The 21,182-nt window shown below is 36.0% G+C and overlaps 1 protein-coding gene across 4 annotated transcripts in view; it reads right to left on the bottom strand.

The window, feature by feature from the left end:
- Positions 1 to 21,182, bottom strand: part of Cacna2d1 (calcium voltage-gated channel auxiliary subunit alpha2delta 1) — a 423,150-nt gene that overhangs the window by 47,126 nt on the left and 354,842 nt on the right. For 2 of the 4 annotated variants that reach the window (XM_036180248.1, XM_036180250.1), the window contains exons 13-20: positions 14,530 to 14,608; positions 13,696 to 13,745; positions 12,373 to 12,462; positions 9,592 to 9,669; positions 8,211 to 8,285; positions 7,875 to 7,949; positions 2,921 to 2,977; positions 1,163 to 1,234 (exon numbers count right to left, since the gene is read on the bottom strand). In XM_036180248.1, the coding sequence (XP_036036141.1) occupies positions 1,163 to 1,234; positions 2,921 to 2,977; positions 7,875 to 7,949; positions 8,211 to 8,285; positions 9,592 to 9,669; positions 12,373 to 12,462; positions 13,696 to 13,745; positions 14,530 to 14,608 (576 nt within the window). Of the gene's footprint in view, positions 1 to 1,162; positions 1,235 to 2,920; positions 2,993 to 7,874; positions 7,950 to 8,210; positions 8,286 to 9,591; positions 9,670 to 12,372; positions 12,463 to 13,695; positions 13,746 to 14,529; positions 14,609 to 21,182 lie in introns of all 4 variants that reach the window. The other 2 variants (XM_036180247.1, XM_036180249.1) reach the window with 1 other exon arrangement.

Genomic DNA, 21,182 nt, shown 5'->3' with positions numbered 1-21,182 from the left:
GCCACTCATAATTACATCAAAACAAGAAATGATGTGTGCTATTAAAAATATTTAGATAATATGTCCCTGTTATGGGAAGAGCTGCCAAGAAATTAGGGAGAAAATTATGCTCCTAAAACATAACAGGCTTTTGAGTAAAGAATACAAGTTGTATGTGAAAGTGCAGTTAAATTACAGGCACAAACATCCTAATCCTATGTCATTTTGAACATTCAAATATGCAAATGTCTGTTTTTATTCCACAAATGACTTATAATGGATAGAAGAGTGTCCCCACATACCAAAAACTCTTACACTCAGACCTGAAGCAATATTAACTTATTATATATATCAGCGGATAATGAGGGTAGCTGTGTTATCCTACGACTTGTTTTCAGATTTAAATGTAGGAAAATTACAAAGGGTAACGAGCAGTGGTTCTCAACCTGTGAGTTGCGACCCCCTCAGGGTCACTAATCAGATATCCTGCATATAAGGTATTTACATTACAGTTCATAATAGTAGCAAAATTTCAGGTATGAAGCAGCAATGAAATAATTTTATGGTTGGGTGTCACCACATGTATTAAAGGGTTTCAGCATTAGGAAGGTAGAGAACCACAGGTATAGAGGCTTTAAGTAGTGAAAATGGATAAAACACACAAAATACAATCTAGAACATCTGTGTCCACAAATAGTACAATATAACATGTAATATTACCTTAAATCAAATATTACCACATCCCTGGCCCAAAGAGATCTATTTCTTGTAAAAAACCATGTAGACACAAAGTGAAATTTTAAGATTTTAGTTTTCACAAGTTTTTATTTATTTCTTTAAGTGTGTGTGCATGTGTTTCTGTGTGAGTGTATATGCATGTGTGTGCAGGTGCCTGCAGAGTTCGGGGGAGGGCACCAGAGCTCTTGGAACTGGGGTGACAGGCACCACAGAGCCTGCCAACATAGTCGTGGGATCTGAACCGTAGGTCTCAGTACTAAACAGCAAGCACTCTTACATTGCTGAGCCGTGTCTCTGGAGAGAGCACATAGCTTTCTATGTAAGAAAAAAGCCTGGCCAGTAGAGATATCCCTGTTCCTGAAGAGATGTGGTAGGGGCCAGGCCTTCAGCATTGCTATTCTTCCTGCATGCTTGCACTCAAGGACAAGCTTTCTTTCATTCTTACCTCATCTTGAGATTTGACCAGAGTTCTGAACGTTTTTTCTCCACTTTCTCCATCTATCATTTTATTTCGAATCTAAGAGAAAACAAAGCAATTACTTTATTCCAGGAAACAAACTGATCTTCTGAAGATTATGAAGCCATTCATTTCAAGGTTTGCCCTTGTTTCAAGGAAGCTGAACGAGCATGGCAAAGCGGTTGCACTATTAGATGAGATTATTTGGGATTTTTATGCTGCCACATTGTAACCATTTTACTGTGCAATAACAAAACATGCTTATTGAGTTTTTCATTAATCTGTAAATTTTGAAGCATGACAGTAATGGAGTCACAATTTCCTTTAAGCTTCTGGCATTTCAGTGGGAAGCAGATACTATGAAGTAAAAATGTATGTATATTCACAGAGCTAACATGTAGTGTGAACTGTTTCAGATTCTTACCTCACCTAAATAACCAATTCTTGGCTAGAAGGATTTAAGATTGTCCTTGATAGTTTGCTATTGCTGTCTGTTAGTTTTCCAGACCAGGTCTCACTCTGCAACCCTGGGATTCACTTCATAGACCAGACTAAACTCAAACTTGAAGAGTTCTTAGGCCTTTGTCTCCAGAGTACTGGGATTACAAACCGCCACATCTGGCTTACCCCTTGTAGTTTACTTTTTAATTGTCACATGTAGCTGTTCTGAAGAACATAATAATAGATGGGGAATCATAAGGACCTGTTAGGATTTCTCATATCACAGTGCAGCCCTCTTACAGCTTCCTAACTCCTTAAAAGTAAAGTCAGGCCAAACTTACAGGACAAATGCTCCAGACTACTGGGAAGTCTCAGAATTTCTTTCTACTTGATTCTCACTTTATACATTTCTAGCATGTTGCATTTGGGCTTTAATAACTATTAGTGAGTGGACCAACTCGGTGAGACCAGACAAATAAATCTGCAAGCTATAGGAAGAATCGAACTTACTTCAAGTATATTCAGTTTGAAGTTGAAAAGTAAGAAGCAACTAAAAAAAAAATCAACCCTACTTTACTGTGTACCAGGCCTTTTTCTTAGCTTTCCTTCATATAGCATGTCACTCAGTCACTACACTGAGGGAAGAGGTTCTGAGAGACTAAATGGTGACTCCGTGAGACTGAAACCAGACCTCAATTTTATCATCACTCTAACGTTGGGATACCAAATGCTTTGAAGAAATCACCTAAAATGTTCCAGCTCTCGCCATGCCACACTCGAGAGTAATGATCAACTCAATCATTTCTGTTTTTTGATTAAATGACTATCGTTACTATTATGAAACACCCTGGCAGAAGAAGTGGCATGTAGCCTTGTCACTGAAGTAAAACAGAAACATGCCAAGTGTCTTCAGACAAACATGGCAGCTGCTTTCCTCACATGCTCTTCACTTAGTTGGGTGGCTGGAACCCTTCCAACTTCTCTTTCAACCACATAGCAGGTCTGTCTCTACAAATTCTATTAAAATTATTGTAATTTCTGCACATTTAAAATCACTCTCCCTTTGGAGTGAGCAAGGCAACAGAAAACATATAAGGCCACACTGAGCCTGAAATATCCATTCTTTACCAGGATGAGTTACTGGAAGAAGACAGCCTAGGAACTTTAATGAGAAAGAACACATCAGTGTGAGCTAGGAGACAGCCAGACATAAACCATTGCTCAAAAATTGTTTGTGGGATGGGGAACGTACGCTCAGGCCATGCGTCTGCACGGCTTTGTCCTACAACACACACTCACACTCACCTCCACTTTAATATCATTCTCTAACTCTGCATCGAGGAAATCCAGTGTGACTGGCTCCTGAGATTTGGGGTTCTACACAGAAGACAATAATTAAGGACATAGGACATTAGAGGACATGGCTGTGCACAGAGAGCTTGAAGAGCATTCAGTATGAATGAATTCTATGTTACTTACCTCTCTCAGAGCTAGTCATTGAGTTTTAAGTGCAACAGACAATCGTCATCAGTTATCAACTGAAGGCAGCAAGGGGCTAGACACAGAACCTGTGAGTTCCTAAACACTCTTTCCCATGCTAACATCCACTGCTTGTTCTTGTGGTGTGCAAGGGAGCTCACTGGGGAACACGACAGTATTTACTTATATCCCAGTTGATGCTATTAGCCTGCTAAATTCACTTCATTTGGTGTGATCTAAATTTCTCAAACATTAAATGAGACTATTGACAAGTGGACAGACAAATACTCGTTTCCTTATAATCCTTGCTACATCATATAGCATATCATATTAGAGTTCTAACACTTAGTAGAATGAAAGATTCTACTTGAAAGATTTCAAAATAATTAAAAACTTCAGAAGATATCTATTAAAAATTTATTAAAAAGTATCATTCAAATATGGCCAAAATTAGATACTACTAATCAATGCAGTTTATGTTTGGTTACTTGCAAGTGTCACAGAAATTTTACCAAGAGCTTGCCACCTTGTTTAGATGAAGAATGACATGATATACGACACACAGATTATATTTATTTTATAAACATGAAAAATCCCTTATTTCAGGGAATATTCATATTTTAAAAAATCAGAATTTCAGCTCTTCATGATGTTTGATAAATGAGAACTCTTCAAGTGGCAATTTTTAAAACACTCTCCCTGTGTCTTTTGTAGGGGTGAGGGAGCAGAGGACTGAGTCCAGGACCCCATGTTGGCTCAGCACACACTCCACCCGAGGCCCTGTACCCAACCTTTCCTTTTCTACTTGAGAAAATATTCACTTCTTTAGAACTCTGTACAATCAGAGTTTCTATAATACTGAAAGAAAGTATTGGGTTTTCCAACACAATACACTATTGTATGAACAGCTTTTGTTCTGGGAACAAACATTCCTTTGAAATGTAGATGCAACATGGAAATAAAAGTCAATATTGAGAATTTTCCTTACCCCATGAAACTTGCAACTTTTCTAACAAAAAGACACAACAAATGTTCCACAAATACTACTGCATAAACATTCAAATTAAGATGGAAACCAATGCAAAACAAACTCAAGACAATCAAATGATAAAATGAGATCAGAAGTAGGAATATGTCTCTTACATGCAATGGATAACGCATAGCATGACCAGCCCCAAACAGCATGCAGGGAGGAGCCATTATCAGGAGGAATTGGCAATATGCAGATCATGTCCCAATCCAACATATAAAGACAGAGAAGAAAATGAAATCATAAAAGAAATTGTCAATGCATCACTTGTATTTGTAAATGGCAACCGAGCAAAACATTATTTTAGAAAGATCCATCACTTTTATAAGAACTAGAAAATTGAAAAAAAAAAAGTCTTCTAACAAGAAAACAGCAACATGGGCTGAAGACATCTATTTAGTCTCATGGTTTCTGAAATCCCACACAAAGAAAAATTAAGTATCTAGAATATCTCATCAGCATGAATTTCAGCTAGCATAGTTATTAAGGGCAGTATGTGATGCTAACAAAATTTAAATTTGTAACAATAATAAGTAAGTATTGGTACAATGCCTCAGATTTAAAAAACATTCCCCTAATTAGGAAGTCTTATGTGGCTGCTAGTTTGCCATTTAGGGTTTGCATACAATAAAAAAAAAATCATTATCAAGGTTGCTTATTTTAAATTATTTAATATTTACATGCAACATTTCGTATTGTGGTAAAAATAAAATTCACCAAAATGCACCCGATAGCAAAAATTATAATTTAAGGTATTACAAAAGTAACATGCAAACAGAAAAACAAAACACTTTCCTAGTTGAGAAAGGCATATACATCACTGAAACTTCTGCAGGGACCAAAAACTGTCCTAAGACTTCAAGATGCTGCAAAACAAGACTCAGGTTGCAGCAGAGTTCTAGCTCTGGGAGAACGAAAGCTCCACTCCAAATCACTACACTCCTGACAGGTGGGAAGCCACAATGAGGATTCAAGGGGGTCACTCCAAATCACTACACTCCTGACAGGTGGGAAGCCACAATGAGGATTCAAGGGGGTCACTCCAAATCACTACACTCCTGACAGGTGGGAAGCCTACAATGAGGATTCAGGGGGCATGGCATCAATACATATGTTTAATTTCCCAAGTGGAGTGCAGATGAAAATTGGTACAACTCACTGCTTGACAGATGAAAACAATGGAGTACTGCTCAAAGAGAATGTGTTGGCTACAACAGGACCAGATAATAACTCAGTCCCACTGTCCATACTTAAAGATCACTTAACACCATGCTGGCTCTCCAGATAAACACTACCACGTGTTTTAAAGGAAATAATAGGCTTACACAGAAATCTACAATGATGTTAAATATTTTTCTAACATTGTGGATCTGAATAAGTTATAGAAATATCCTCTTATGCTGAATGCCTTCTGCCTACATGTATCTGTAATCAATGTGTGTCTGAGGACTATGTGAGCACATTGCCCACAGAAACCAGAGCTGGAATTATGGATGGCCGTGACCCCCGTCACCTGAAACAGCAGCTAGTACTCTTAACTATTGTGCTGTCTCTCCAGCACCCAAAATTCCACTTTTAGACATTAAAAAGACAAAACAAAACAATTTGGCTAAAAAGTCTTATTTATGGAAATCACAACATAGGAATCATGGCTTTATTTGCACTTAGACATCAATTTCACAAGCAAATGGTTAGGAAAACATGGATATGATATTAATTTCACCAATTTAATAACAAATCTCTTCAGGAGCCATTTCATTCTGATTATTCTGATTAATGTTATTATTAGATCAATTTCCTTTGCATCTTTCAGCCAGTGCACACTCTTTACCATAATTAGCATACTTTGCCCCAGCTCACTGAGAAGAGAAGCTCATTTTTGCCTCATGCTCTGGAAGCCTGGTGTCAGGAAAGACTCCTGCTCTTAGAAGCTTTGAGAATAGAAGCTTGATCTCAACCTGATTTAGCCAATTTGAAAGCACGGCTGTCTACCTCATTCACAGTTACCTGAACGTTGGGTCTCCTTTTTCTTAAGTTAATTGTTGGTATGCCTACACCAATAGACTGAAGCAACAGAGAAACAGTAGTTCATTATCCTACATATCAACATTATAAGAATTCTATCCTGCAGTCAATTTTAGGCAGCCATTTCCTTGACAAGAAACAGAACAAATGATGTATTCACAGCTCCAAATATTTGCTTCATAGAGTCCATGACAACAAAACAAAACAAGACAGCAACAAAACCCAAAACTATTAATGGGAGTAAAGTCAGTGTTTTAAAGAAACTGTTCATTTTTGTCCTGGATTTTCCTTAAGAATATAAAAATTGAAGAGTGGGAGAGATAGTTTGTCCTAGATAAATTTTCTTGGCTGAAATAAAAAAAGATTAAAAAATAAAAATTGTTGAAATGTACATGATACAAATACATAAAATAAGAAATTGAAAATGGCCCCTGGAGATTCTACTGTAGCATGATTCTACTGTAGTAGATGAAGGTCGGGCCTTTAAGAGGCAGCTAGGTTATGGAGGCAATAGCTTACAATGGGATTAGTACTTCCATAAGGGAAACCAAAGAGACCCCTTTGCCCCTTGGCCCTTCTGCCATTGCGATTACAGGGAAAAGCTGTCTGCCAAGGAGGAACATACACTGATCCACTCATGCCTTAGTCCTGCACTCCTTACCTCAATAAAAAAGGTGCAAAGTAAGTTTCATCGTTTAGAAGCATACCAGTCTTTGCATTTTTTTAAAGTTACCATAGCAGTCTGAATAGACTGTAATAAACATAATAGGGTATTATGAAATCATGACCATTTCAAATTTGACCCTTTGTTATCTAAAAGAATGAAGTCAGTGGTATCTATTAATTAAAGAAGAACTCAACCATAGCACCAGATTTATTTTGAATATTGATTTCTAAGATATCAATTATATACAATTTTCTATATAATTAGCATTTATCAGAATTTATCAAAATAGCAAATCTAATAAACTAACCTGGTTCTTTTAATGTAAGAAATAAAAACCTCTGGAGGAAAAAGCAGTGTAGCTAATTCATTATTTGTTAAAATGTGGTTGGTCATGGAGCAACATATTTTGAAAAAAAAAAATGACTATTCCATAGAGAAAATTGCCCAAAAGATTTGTGACTCATTTACTGATATTTTGGACCATCCCTGCAGAGCTGTCTATAAATTACAAAATTATACTGAAATATTTTGTAATAATACTATAGTGCCAGGAAGAAATCATGTGACATTGACCTGGTTAAATTCTAACATTCGCATGTATCATTAGTTCACCTTGTTAAATAATAATGATCACTGGAGCTAGAACTTACTTTCAAATACATAGATGGATTGCTGATAAAAGAATAAGGTTAACATTGACAGTTCCAGACCTCCATTACTATACTGGCCCTTTCTACTTATCATATATTCTCTGGAGCAATGCCCTCTTTGAGCCTTAAAGTTGCAAGTGAGGTACATGAAAACGAGATTCAAAAGGTGGTAATGGCTGTCTGAAAGGAGAGTAGTAGTTAAGATAACTTGGTAAGAGAAAATGAAGAATGCTTTCAGATTTTCATAGGTTGTCATCAGTGGCCTTGCCCTGTCTTAAGGCAGGCATGGGACACTGTTCTGCTACCTGTAATGTTACAAAGAGATTTCCAAGGTACAATCCCATTATACCAAACACTAGTCAGTAATTATACCAAACACTAGTAATTATAAACAAATTATATACATACCTTTGGCTGAAGATTTGGATGCAATAAGACATAACCATTAGGATCGATTGCAAAATAGTAGCCATTGGGGCACAGCTGGAAAACAGTAAAATAGCTTAGAGATTCCTAAGTCCCAACTAGAATCTACATTAAACATTTTAATAGTTACTCATTATGAGTCTTGGAGTACAGAAGGAACAGAACCTAGTGTCTTCATATTTTAAAAAAGCTTTTTAATCTTAAACTCTTTTGCTAGATTGACCCCATGTATCTAATGCTCAAATGCTTTATGGACTAACTGTACTGGTACATAGTTTGGAAATAGGAAGTGTAGTCAAAGAACAAATTGCATCTTACTGTAAATCGTGGTGTCAATCTCTTTATATCTTCCAGAGACACATCAACACCCATCACACCAAGAATCAACTGGTTCTAAAAGAAGATGGTGAAGTTAGTGCATTTTATACCAGAAACTATTCCTACAAAATGTACCCTTTTATTATGATAATGAATGATTTCCACATTAGTGCAAACACAGCACACACACTGTACTATTGGTGTCAATTTACAAGCACTCTCAGCTTACTGTTTTCCACAACTTTATCATCCCAATTATTTAACTTAGATGAAATATTAATGACTAAACCTCAATCCTAAAAGGTATGAAAATTTTATTCAAGAAAATAGTTGGGTCAATAATTACAGTCTGTTGCTATGAACCAATCCTACACTGAATAAAACCAGTAAATGAGAAACAATCTGATGGATAGGCCATACTAAGAATTTTAAAACATGACAAGGAAAGACAGGGAGGATTACACTGTTATGAATTGCAATATTTAGACCTCAGAAGTATTTAATTTGTCAATGGCCCTTAAAAGTGAGACCCAGTGCTTTGTAGAACTCCCTTGCTAAGATGAGGCACTTCAGTGAAATTTGTAAAACTTAAACAACAGTGTTCAAGTGCAACAACCCTCAACAAATTACCAACCAGAAGTTAATGTTCTTTTAATCCCCCAATAGCACCTGCATTATAAGCCTTTAGCTTTAAAAATAATTTCTATAGTCTTGCATTCATTCTTAACTATGCAATTCTGTTTAAAGTCAAAAGTATTTAATAAATAATAAACATAATATGTACATGAATTACCTTTAATAATCAATTACAACTCTCAAATAGATTGCTTCCTGTATTGATATTACCAAAATTATAGAAATTGAATATTTTAATGAAACTAATTTTTCATTGTATTATAAAAAAATAGAGCAAGAAACTGATTAGATTCATAGATTATGATTAAAAAAAAGCTATTACTTGGGAATTTGAAAGCAAGGATTCAATAAACATATGTTTCTGCACCTGACTCAAAGAGAACCATGGTTTTGGTTTTTCTCTTTTCCCTAAATCACATGAATGTCTCAAGCACATTTTAAAAAGTAAGCTCATGATACTATTGTGCATTTATCATGTCATTTCTTACAGTCTGATTTCCTGACTTTCTCATCAGGTCCCAGTTAGACCAAGTGAAGCTGAGTTCCTACTCTAGGGCCACAAGGATCTGACCTTAACTTCCCTTTTCCCAGGTGGTTATCAAGTGGACAGCTGTTGCCAGTGACCTCTATCCTTACAAGACAATTACATTTTATGTATCTCCTTATAGAATTATCTTATCCACATGGAGCTTCAACGTCATAGTTTATCACTTATTGTTATTAATTTTATCAATTAACTTTTAACCTTCAAGTTTGTCTTATTTTCAGATTGGCCAGTGACATTGAAGACAGGCAGAGTTCCAGTAATGACAAGTCCCAGCTCCTAAAAATAGACGGAGAGAAAAGGCCAATGAAAGCAACATTTTGAACCTTGTCCTACTGAATCAGCCACTGAAATTGGAAACTTCACTTTGTACTCATCTTGTAAAGAGTCACAAATGTTAACAACTAATTTTGATTCTCTGTAAAGGGAATTTAAAAAAAAAATGAAAAAATTTTTGGAAATTATAAATACTTATTAAGCAGTTTTGCAACACTGAATAAGAATTGTGAATAAAATAGGGCCAATGTACATAAATGTAACTGTAACATTCCAGTAACTCAGCTCATATCTACATTTCTTCTACAATGATAATGACTGCCATTTAAACAGTACTTCAGATTTACTAAAAGCTATTTTTCTGTAGCTTTATTCACAATTCTTAAACCCTAAATCAAAAGTGTCATGCTGTATCACAAATGTCTAGCTGAATGTTACGGTACACAGAAGAAACATGCTATTGATGGTGCATTGTAGAATATTCTAGGTGAGTACTGTGATGTTTAGATTTTATTTTTATAGCCTCCTAATGAATGTTATCTTAAACAACTAGACTCCAAGTATATTCTTTGTTACAGGCACTGTGCACACTTTCCACAGACTAGAATGAAAAAATAAGGGTCTTGCCTCCTGGAATGGGATACTTATCTTAAACATAGCAAGTCTTCCTATCTGCTTTTATCTATAAAGAGCTTCACTTCATCTTCCAAAGGAAACAATCTCTCCATGACATTGCACTCTCTAAATGTGAGCCAGTGTTGGGATTATTTCATCAGTGAACCCAGTGCTCCTAAATTTGCTAATGTATGGCTTTATGTGGTTTTACCCTTTCCATGAATTACAGAAACACAGCTTGTCCTTACACTCAGCTAAAATGTCTCCATTTTTTAACCACTCCCTCCTGCAAACATCTTTCTTTTAAAGTGCCAAAGCTCTTGCAATTCTTCATGTCACAGTAGTTATCAAATTTGTTCTTGAAATACTGTATGTTCCCTTCCTAAATAAACTGATGATTTGACTGACGTGCAATCTGAACCCCATGCATGCAGTGATTCTAAGTGATGGAACATTTATTTTCAAGTCAGTAAAAAAGAATGCTCCCTGTGTCCTCTGACCATCTAACTTATGTAGAAAGCTTTTTTTAAAAAAAATCTTGTTTCAGCTTGTAAAGTAGAACATTTACAATCAGCATTTCCTCCCAATGTTATTTGTGTTATCAGTGAGAACCTTGCCAGCAATGCAGACACTCTGGTTAATGAACTTCTGGTCATAGGAAATTCAGCAGGGCCTAACTATTGACTCCTATCATGTGCAATCCTGTGATGGATTTGAACAACTGAAACATCTTGGTCATGGCTAAAGATGACCATGTGACCTTAAGTAAATAAGTAACGTCAAGAGGGAGCACTCGACAGTCATTTTCTGGGGCTTGAGGTAAGCAAGCTTCCCTTTATCGCTCTTAGCATGCGAGACTGCTGTTAATAGTCCCTACTTTTCCTCTAACTTCCTGTATGTGTTTATTTTGTGAGTACCAAGTGATAAGTCATTCTAAAGGGTTGTAATTTGCCCTTCGGGTTCATCATTGCACTCAGAGAAACAGCAAAAGGCATTTAACTGGGCTCCAAGTAGGAAAAAGGGCATTACTGAATCAGCATTTACTTTTAGCTTTGCATTTAGACTCTCCAGTAAATGGTAAATCTTTGGTAAATGTCTAAAAAGTTCTTATGTTCAGATTTGGAATATGAAACAATCTTAGGTATTAAGTTTTAATAACTGTATCATAAAGTAAAAATAAACTAAAACAGGATTTCTCAGCTTTTCCCATATTGACAAGTTAGACCGGATAATTTTGTGCTATGTGGTAAATGGGGTCAGTTGATGTATTTGGGATGTTTAACACCGATCTAGGGTGCTCTCTGTTATCAGGGCCCATTGATGTATTTGGGGTGTTTAACACCAATCTAGGGTGCTCTCTGTTATATGCCAGTGAAAGCACTCTGCACTGCTCTGTGCTTGACAAAAATGTCTTTATACATGTCCCAATATGAAGGAAAAATAACTCCCAGTTGGAAATTACTGCTTAAAACATGATTGGATACTTGTGGTAAGATGCCACAAGTTGCACTATGGAGAACCTGATATGCATGTGTTTTCTCACAGCAGATTTGGTCACCTAGGTGTGATACATCCATAAGAATGTCTAAGTCAGAACTTAAAGCCAGAGATTCTATGTGAAGATGGGATTATGTCCATGCTGGTTTGAGTTCTGTAGCTCTAAGTAAATGTACTTTCCAGTTTGAATAAGTCTGGTTACAGTGGTGGAATGTGTTAACATAGAGTTAACAATTGATATCCACATTAAAAATATGTGTTTCAAAGTGTTTGTTCAGAATATGGAGCCCTTGGTCACTGCTCACATGACATTCAGCGTCGTTTTCTCACATTATCAAAAAGTTACTGAGATTTCCATATATTCAGCACTCTAAGTTAGAAAACTTATCTTTCGGTGGATCAAGAATAACTTATGCCTTTACATGTACGATTTTACACTAATGCAAATCTAGGATTTTCTAAACACTTTCCAAGACCTAGCTGAGAAATTTGCAAAGGAGTGAATTTTAGAAAGGATTCGGAGAAGAGGAGAAGGGAAAGGTCAGCTCCGTGCTCTTGCTGTGACAGCTTCCAGATGAGAAGCCAAACTCTTACCAGCGCATCCAAATACACATTTGTCCACTGGACTTGCTTCGCTTTGTCTCCTGCTAAAACCATGGGTCTTCCCAGAACATCTAGATATTCCTATATATACAAAAGAAAGGTTGTAAAACATCAACAAAAAGAACAAGAAATCAGAGATACTATGTTTAAAAATAAACTTCAAGTGATTGAAAATGAATATGGAACCAAATTATTAAGAGTATGCATGTATGTTCTACTTAGGGCATTCTATAGTTTTGATCTTATTTCTTAAATAGCATATATATATATATATATATATATATATATATATATATATATATATTGGATCAATAACACCTATTTATAGAATATTTTTCTCCAGCTTTTTTTGTAGTACCAATCAGAACATTGTTCCTCAAAGTACAGCCAATGATAAGTGAAATGTGTTCATTATGAATTGCTTCATGTTGTTCTAAACTATTTAAGGCTCTGTGATTTATGTGTGAAATTGCACAAATTTGAAATGATAAAGCAGCCACATACTTGCTTTCACATAACAGATTGTCTGGATGAAATTCAAAACTGCATTTAAACATATCAAAAAGTAACTGAACTCTGTGCCAAATGCAGACACTAGCCTCACATTCCGCGCTGTTTCATCTCAACATGCGGCGTGTTCAGCATGTACTTCCGTGGAGGCCCTGCTATTCACGTTCAGTTTTCACAGCTATTTTGTATATTATTGCTGGTGGTTCAAACTGAGCAATGATCTTTAAATCATAATTCAAGAACATTTCAAAATGAAAAATATTTAAATTAAAATAGCTGAATTCTATAAAATGTTATGTAAAGAGTATGCTCCCCCCACCGCAAAGGAATGGTGTTTAAAAGCCATCTTATTGTAGCTTTAATTAAATAAATATGTAAATAGACCTGTACAAATCTGTGGGAAAATCTCAAGTCTTATGTAGGCTCATATCACTCACCCATAATAATTACTATTTAGTGTTCTATATGGCTGAGAAAGTCATGTGACTTAAAGCTAAAAAAATTACATGAGATTATTAATAAATTTTATATTGTCCATTTTCTAAGAACTTTTTAATTCCCAAGAATAACAAGCTCATAATTATAGGTATATGTTTACCTAAGTTTTAGCTGATTAAGATTATAAAACCAATAAATATCACATTAGCCAACATTATATGCAAATATAAGTTATGTACATCTTTTTTTCTACATTTAATTATTTTCTTTAGATTGAGCTAGTTAAGCTAGGAAAATATATTTTTAACTCATGGAAAGTAATCTTAAACTTTGAAAAAATTTTTAAGTATTTTAAGATAACCATACCTGAGTGTTGATTCTTATTGCTCCAATGGAGGGAATTTCATAATAATAACCTAAAGTGCATATACATATCACAAATTATAAATATTACACTTATAATATAAATCAACAAAAACTGCCTTATGTTTTTTAATAGGAGGAAAATGTAATTCTCCTTCTAACTTGAGTAAGTAAATAAATAATATAAAGATTTGTATTAAAATATAAATACAAATGTTAAATTGAGAAAAATATTAATTAGTGAATATTGTCAACAACTTTAGAGAATTTATGATAAACTTTACTGAGTGTCTGAGGTAGTATAAAATAACTGTTGTCCTTGAGCCATTAAACTCTTTGTCACCTGATCAACTATTAAAGGTCCAGATAGATGCATAATGCTCATATGCATATGTTTTCCTAAACATAAGCTTTGGAATGCATTCAGGTTTTTTTTTCTGCTATAATATAACATTTATTCTTTAAACGAATTTCTTTTTTCTGAGTACAAAGGAAATAGTTCACTGCATGAAATTTGAATATTGAAGAAAAGTATAAGATTGTTTTCAAAAACAACAGTCATTTAGAGAAAAATATGCACAAGTCTGCTCTACATCATGCAGTCTTTCATCAGTTCACAGGTTCAGGTTCAGATGTTTGAGTACATTCTAATGCACTGCCAATCTCAGTTTGTTGTGTTTTTTCTTTCCTAGAAAGCAAATTCAGAATCTAATTTTTATTCCCTACCTTTTAAAGTTACTCCTTCACATTATTTTAAGTGTGAGTAAAGGCCTAACAATAATTATCAAAGTATTTTATCTTCTATTAAAACATGCTCAAGAGAAACATATATATTACCTTTATTTTCACAAGCCATCCACTGGATAGGTCCTCTGTCATAATTATGTTGACCAACAGAAAACGTAAACACACGGACCTAGTAAATTGAAAAATTGTTTGAGTCAAATTCAGCTAAACAGCAAAGCAAAATTGCTGAAGCATAAACAAATAAAATCACATTCAGGCAGTGAAAAGAATAAAGCAAGACAAACCTCGAGGCCTGTAAAGGATTTGAGGAGGCACAAAATGGAAACCAGAGTTTCCAGATGCCACAGAGGCACCAGCACCATGGTGTCCTGCATCAAGTCTCCAAGCTTGGTGCCTGGACACTGACTGTGGTCTCCTTTGTAAAACGTGCCTCCTGCAGGGGCAACTCAACCCCCCTTCCTGCCTGGGTAAATATCTGACCTACCTATCCAATCACAACAAATACATCTTTCTATTGCATAGGCCATTGGCGATGCAAAACAATATATAAGAGCTCATTACACCTGCGGTGACTGGAGGCAAGTACATTTCAAATTGTGGTAATATTTAAGATTGTGCTTTAGTATCATTGGCTTACTGGAAAAGATGGCTGACCATGGGAGATATTTAAGCTGCTATGATTTTTTTGTATGTTTGTTTGTTTTTTCATTACTTCATATGCAGTGGCCACTGTGGGTGTCTGGGGGCAGGGTGTACCATGTACTGCGTGCACACACTTGTGAAGGCCAGAGGTTGGCACCAAGTGTCTTCTTCAGGTCTCCACCTTAGTTTTGTGGAGGTCTCTTCCTGACCCAGAAGCTCACTGTTCGGCTAGACTGGCTGTCCACCAAGCCCTCAAGGAGTCCTTTCATTGCAGCCTACCAGGCACACATCCAGGTTTGCCACAGCTAGGAATGAATGAGGTCATTTGGTGGACACATCTGTTTGCTGTGTTCGTTTGGAGACAGGATCGTGCTATGTAACCCAGCCTGGTCTCCTACTTGTCTAGGTCTTGCCTCTGATTTCAAGTCCTCTAGATTGGTACCTGGCTCACATCTGAATTCTAGGTACATACAAATTAAAAAAATAACGATCAGCCCCAGAAGAGTCTTGGGCCCTCTCCCTCTTGCCTGATCTCACTCCCTTCACAAAACAAACAAACAAACAAACACAACAACAAAACCCAGAAAAAACACACAGTGCTTAATTTTCTTTGCATTTTCAATTGGGTCATTTGGAAGCTATCCTTATATTTCAAAATGTCACTACCCACAGCGTTGAGTTAATCCTAACAAATATTTTTATAAGGTTGACCACCCTGAGTAATAATGCAGTTTAGCTGGTGTGCACGAAGGAATCTGCACTTGGGCATGTCCTTCATACTGTTAGAAGGCATGCCTCGCATATTCAATTAAAGCACAGCTGTGTCTAGTTCTTCCTGTTCCCACAACACAATTATGGTAAAATACTTTCCATAAGATACTGCTCAGTGCAAAGAAGTAAAGGAATTAGGCTGGGTGAATTATATTTCTAATAACATGGGGACTATACTTAGACCCATACTGTGGGATTCTTTTGACTGATGCTTTCCTTTAAACAGTGCAAATAAACATTTAACTTCAAGAAGGAAACAGCAGAATGACTTGGTGCCTTATTTGTTTGACCAGAGTGAGTTCACCTGACTTTCATGGATGCCTACGTGGTACCTACAGCTCAGAATGAAGGAGAAAGGCACATTTTGTCACAGTTCATTATTTTTAAGTGTTCTAAGCTTCTCTTTACCTCGTCATTCTTTGTTTGACCTGGCGCTTGCTGACTGAAATCTAAGTTGCATTAATAGGTTGGGTCATTTGCATATTATAAGTGTTAAGTTTCTGTACTGTTTCTGCCTTGCTGCAGACATGTATGATAGTGCATTCTTCCTGAATATTTCCTTCCAGTGGTTACTAAAATGTTGAGAATTCTGAATGGTATTTATAACATCTAGTACATCCAATATGCTTATTTTGTACTTACTTTTATGGAGACAGCACACAATATATGTTTACCAACTGTGTAGATCAAAAAAACTGTGTATAATTTTTGAAATTGTACACTTAATTGAGAAAAACTTATTACTCAAGACAGCATCTTACACAGTCTTCACATTACAATGAAACATGGGTATAAAAGTTATTATATTTAAGATAAAACTATTTTCCATAACATACTATATAAAGCAAATATCATTGCTGTATTTGTTTTTCTTTAATATGTTTTATAGAAAATTCTGATTTTATGAACGTTAAGATCCACACATTGTAGTCCATAAGGGTAACAATGGTGAGCTCTGTACACTGGCTTCTGTTTGGACTCTCAGGCTTCACTTTTCCCATCCAATACTGTATTACTGCCACCCAGTGGAGCTGTCTATAAACTACCTCCGAAATGTGGAGCCGGCCAAACTCAGAGTATACTACTACTCCTGTTGAGGCTTTCCACAATTGTTTGCGATCATGATAATGATATTTCTCCTCTCCTTTTCCTCTTTCCAAACTATAGCAACACCTCTCTCTGGTCTCCTTCGAATTCACGACTTCTTTTATTCATTAATTATTATTTTATTCATTAATTATTGCACACACACACACACACACACACACACACACACATATATATATATATATATATAGACCTGCACATAAAACCTGCTAAACCAGTACAGTGTTACTTGTGTGAATGTTTCAGTGTCATCCACATCGTTAAACTCATGATTTCTGAAAAAATGATGATGTGATTACCTGAAAGATGCATAATGCAAACTTCAAGGCAAATTACATTCACAAAGACCTGTATATAGTTCACTTATTATTAGTGTGTATTGCTTAAAATTATGTAAAAACAAATACAGACACAAAGAAACAACTCAAAATTCTAAATATGTAGTCAGAGGAGCTAAATGCTTCAGCTGCAGATTCAGGCAAATCCATCACGTTACACTGTGTCTATATTGTGTCATCTCAGCTTTTATGGAGGGTAAATTCTTTGACTTGTGCCAGGAGAATATGTATAATCATATGATCGATTCAATTAGCAGATGCACAGAGGAAATTTCCAAAGTGAAATGCGCTTAGAAAACCAGCTAAATGTTCTTCAACCTATGTAAGGAAAGTCTTCCTCACCGGGCCACATTTAAGACATACACAATCATAAATGGCTTCATAAAGATTGGCCAAAAATTGGAGCCCAAAAAGGATGTGAGAAAATAGCATTGAATAACCTCCAGTTTTAACAACAGTTCCAAGTTTGCACAACTTAACATCTAGAGTAGTGTTTCTCCTATGTGTAAAGACTGGTTAAATCAGGAAAGAATGAGGGTCAAGTGGGTGTGCTCTGCTCTCCAGAGGGCCTGAAAGTCAGCTCTGCTGTCTCATTTCATATAAGTCAGTTTAGTAGAGTGTGGGAAGAATGGATGGAGCAAAGGACACTGATATGCAGTGTGTATTTTGCAATTTGGGCTGTTTTTATCATGGAAAATTTATATCTTTTTTATTTTTCACAGTACAGACATATTCTTCCTAGTTTAATAAAAATGTCAAGCAGACATAAGAATACTTAATTTATTTGCACCATTCATGACTCTGACATGATAAGTAAAGTAGTATCAATGTGAGGAACAGATTTAATGAAATTAAACAAATCAAACTGGGATTTATTATTTGTAAATTTCTGTATTTTACCTTCAGTTGCCTATAGATCTATTTTTTTTGGCAGGTAGGATGGTTTAGCAGATGGAGATATTTGCATTCTGCAGCTACCACCCTGAGGAATGGACCCTGAACTCAATGGGGAAAGGTAGAGAACAGAGCTGACTGTCCAGACTTATCCCCCGCCTCTACACACATGCTACATGTTGTGACTCATATGTCCTCTTGTCACAGTGCATATGTACAATCAAAAGTAAATACAATTTTAAAAGTTGATTTTTCTTTGAACAGACTATTATAATTCAAATAACTCAAAGTTAATTACAAGTCTAAATTACTCCATTCAAGAAAACATCAAACTTTGCTTTTTAAATATACTAGAGAACCCAATGACATAGTGTTTGCCTGGCATGGGTGAGACACTGGGTTCAATCTTGAGTACTGTGAAAACAGATAAATGCATGATAAATGTACAGTAAAGACAAATATGATCTACAACTTTATCCTAGAGTTCTTACTTCTGCTAAACCCGTTTATAAAATTTTCTGTCTTGTTTGTTGAAATCTAAAATACTTTTCTTCAATTAAGAGTTTCCCAAACCTACAGGGTTAGCTTTTAAGGCCAAAAGCACTTTTATTTTTCCCAGTAGAACCCAGTTACTGGAAACTGCCACCTCAGTAATTCTCAGTTACCCAGAGTTCAAGTTTAATTTACAATAGGCACATCTCCAACAAACAATGGAGAGGAGTCTATGAAGTAGGGAGCCGGTGAACTAAAAAAAACAAAACAAAACCCCTCAGTTATTGAAACGTGAGAAAAATGATATCTGAGATGGATTTTATTAATCCACCCTGGGAACTCAAACTTTGGGATTAAGCCTATCAAAATACTAGACTCTACTGAAAACCTCTAGGAAAACATGCTACAGTGGTTTCCATAACTCACAAACATGTTTGAATACAGAGCATTTGAACAGCACACATTTCTAGTTCTATAACATTAAGCAGTAAATAAAGTCCAGATTCACGTTCACAATTTCTTTCCTAAAACCCAAGGATCTGAAAGGTATGTGCAGCCTGCACAGCTTTGATGATGTATCTTGACTAGAGCCTGCCTACAGAGGCAAGGAGCATCCTTGCTGACAGGTTGTCTGAGAAGGAGGAAGGCTCCAGTGTGGGCAAATGTTTAGCCTCACAGCTGGCCAGAGGAAAGGACTGGGTTGATGACCAGCCAGGAAGATTCTGTCAAATGTCCACGACAGGAAATTGAAATTCTTGATTCTACCACTTATCTGACTTTCAACAACATTTTGGATGTCTCTTATTTTGGCTTTCCCATTTCAACAATGTGACAATGAATATGATGGTGATGATACTTTTATCACATGAGTATTCTAATTGTAAATAAAGTTGAAATGTGAAGTCTTTATGACATATAGAACTCATAAACTGTGAAAGTCTCAGCTGTAATAATAAAGGTGGTGATTGCACTATTATCTCAGAATGCTGTAGACAGTCTAACTTCCATAATTCACTTTCCATAGCAGGTCATAAGCCTTTGAGTCAAGAACTTAAAATGGTTAAAACTAGCATCTTTCTAGATGAGCACATTTGAACTCTTTATTCTACACAGTAGGAAACGCCAATGCTAAGGAGCCAATGGCATTTATATGGCACATGTCTACTTAAGTAAAACCCATTTTGGTTCCAAAGTTCTGACAGAGAAGCATTTAATTAATGCTTCTTGAATCTGATCAAGTAAATAGCATCAAATAAGTGTTTAAGCAGGAAAACAGCATGCGATTGTCATATAGCATTCACATCCACCATCTTAAAGAAGCAGGCTAAAATTTCTCTCATGTATCCAGCAGATGCATGCACAGCATAGATCTGTGTTTTGGGATTATATTGGATCCTTGCTGACTGGTGTGATGACTCATTCTCATGCTATTGGACTAAAAGGATGACTTCTTTTTGTTTTTCCAGTAATTGCAGCTCCAAAGTTACTGGCCTGCTTCTCAGGAAGTGGCCAGCAAAAGTTTTATATCCTGCTGGATCCACCTCTTACCACTGCCAACAAATGTAGTTTTTTAACTAAATCTCTATCATTATGTTTACCTACATGACTTGGAATCAGAGGCTGGGGTGAAAACTTGCTAGCTCAGAGAGGTTGAGGAGCAAATAGCTGACCTTGCTCTTTGTTGGCTCTCAGAAAGAGAGCATCCTTCCACTCTGCCAAGCCAAAAATGATGAGCACAGCTCAAAGTCCCTCCCTACTATTTCTTGTGCATCTCTCTATCCATCTTCCAGACTCCCTCTGATTCTCTATGATTGCTTTCTGTCAACTAGTTGCTGGCTCCACCCTCTGACCCAAGGTTGATTCTATTTGATTAACATAAATGCAAACTTGGGGTTTACAGTGTGATCAAATATCCTGCAACACTCTTTCCTCTGAGTACATTTACTGTACTTTATAATTGGGACTAAACTACAGCACAAGGGATTTCCAAGCAATCTGTCATCTTACAAGATGATCACCAGCTAACTTCAGAATACAAGAGAGTGATTAGGATCTTCTTGATCCTGGATATGATAAATTCTTCCTTGGTAATAAAGAGTGCTTTATCAGCACTGATGAGAAAATACTAAAGGAACCTTGTGTAGACAGATGAGAGTAAAAAACACCATCAGAACAAATCACATGGCCTCCCTACCTTCAAAAGAAGACACATGAAGGAATGTAATGGCATTTTTACTAAAAACTCTAATCACAAGGGGAAATACTATTTGAACAGTATCCACTTAAATGAACTATAAGTCTACTGAATGTTTTCTGATATCTGTGATGTCATGATATTTTAGAAGTGTATCCAGTATATACATGTCATACTTGTAAAAACTGAGAAACTACTTCACAAAGCTCCTAGACTAAATAAAGGCTCAAGGCAACTTGTCAGGATATAATACAAGTGATCATCCAGAGCAGTGGAAGAAAAACAGGAAGTACTGGAATCATGGA

The sequence above is a fragment of the Onychomys torridus genome, chromosome 3, assembly GCF_903995425.1.
Source record: "Onychomys torridus chromosome 3, mOncTor1.1, whole genome shotgun sequence".
NCBI lineage: Eukaryota > Metazoa > Chordata > Mammalia > Rodentia > Cricetidae > Onychomys > Onychomys torridus.
This window is presented reverse-complemented; position numbering and strand designations above follow the sequence as displayed.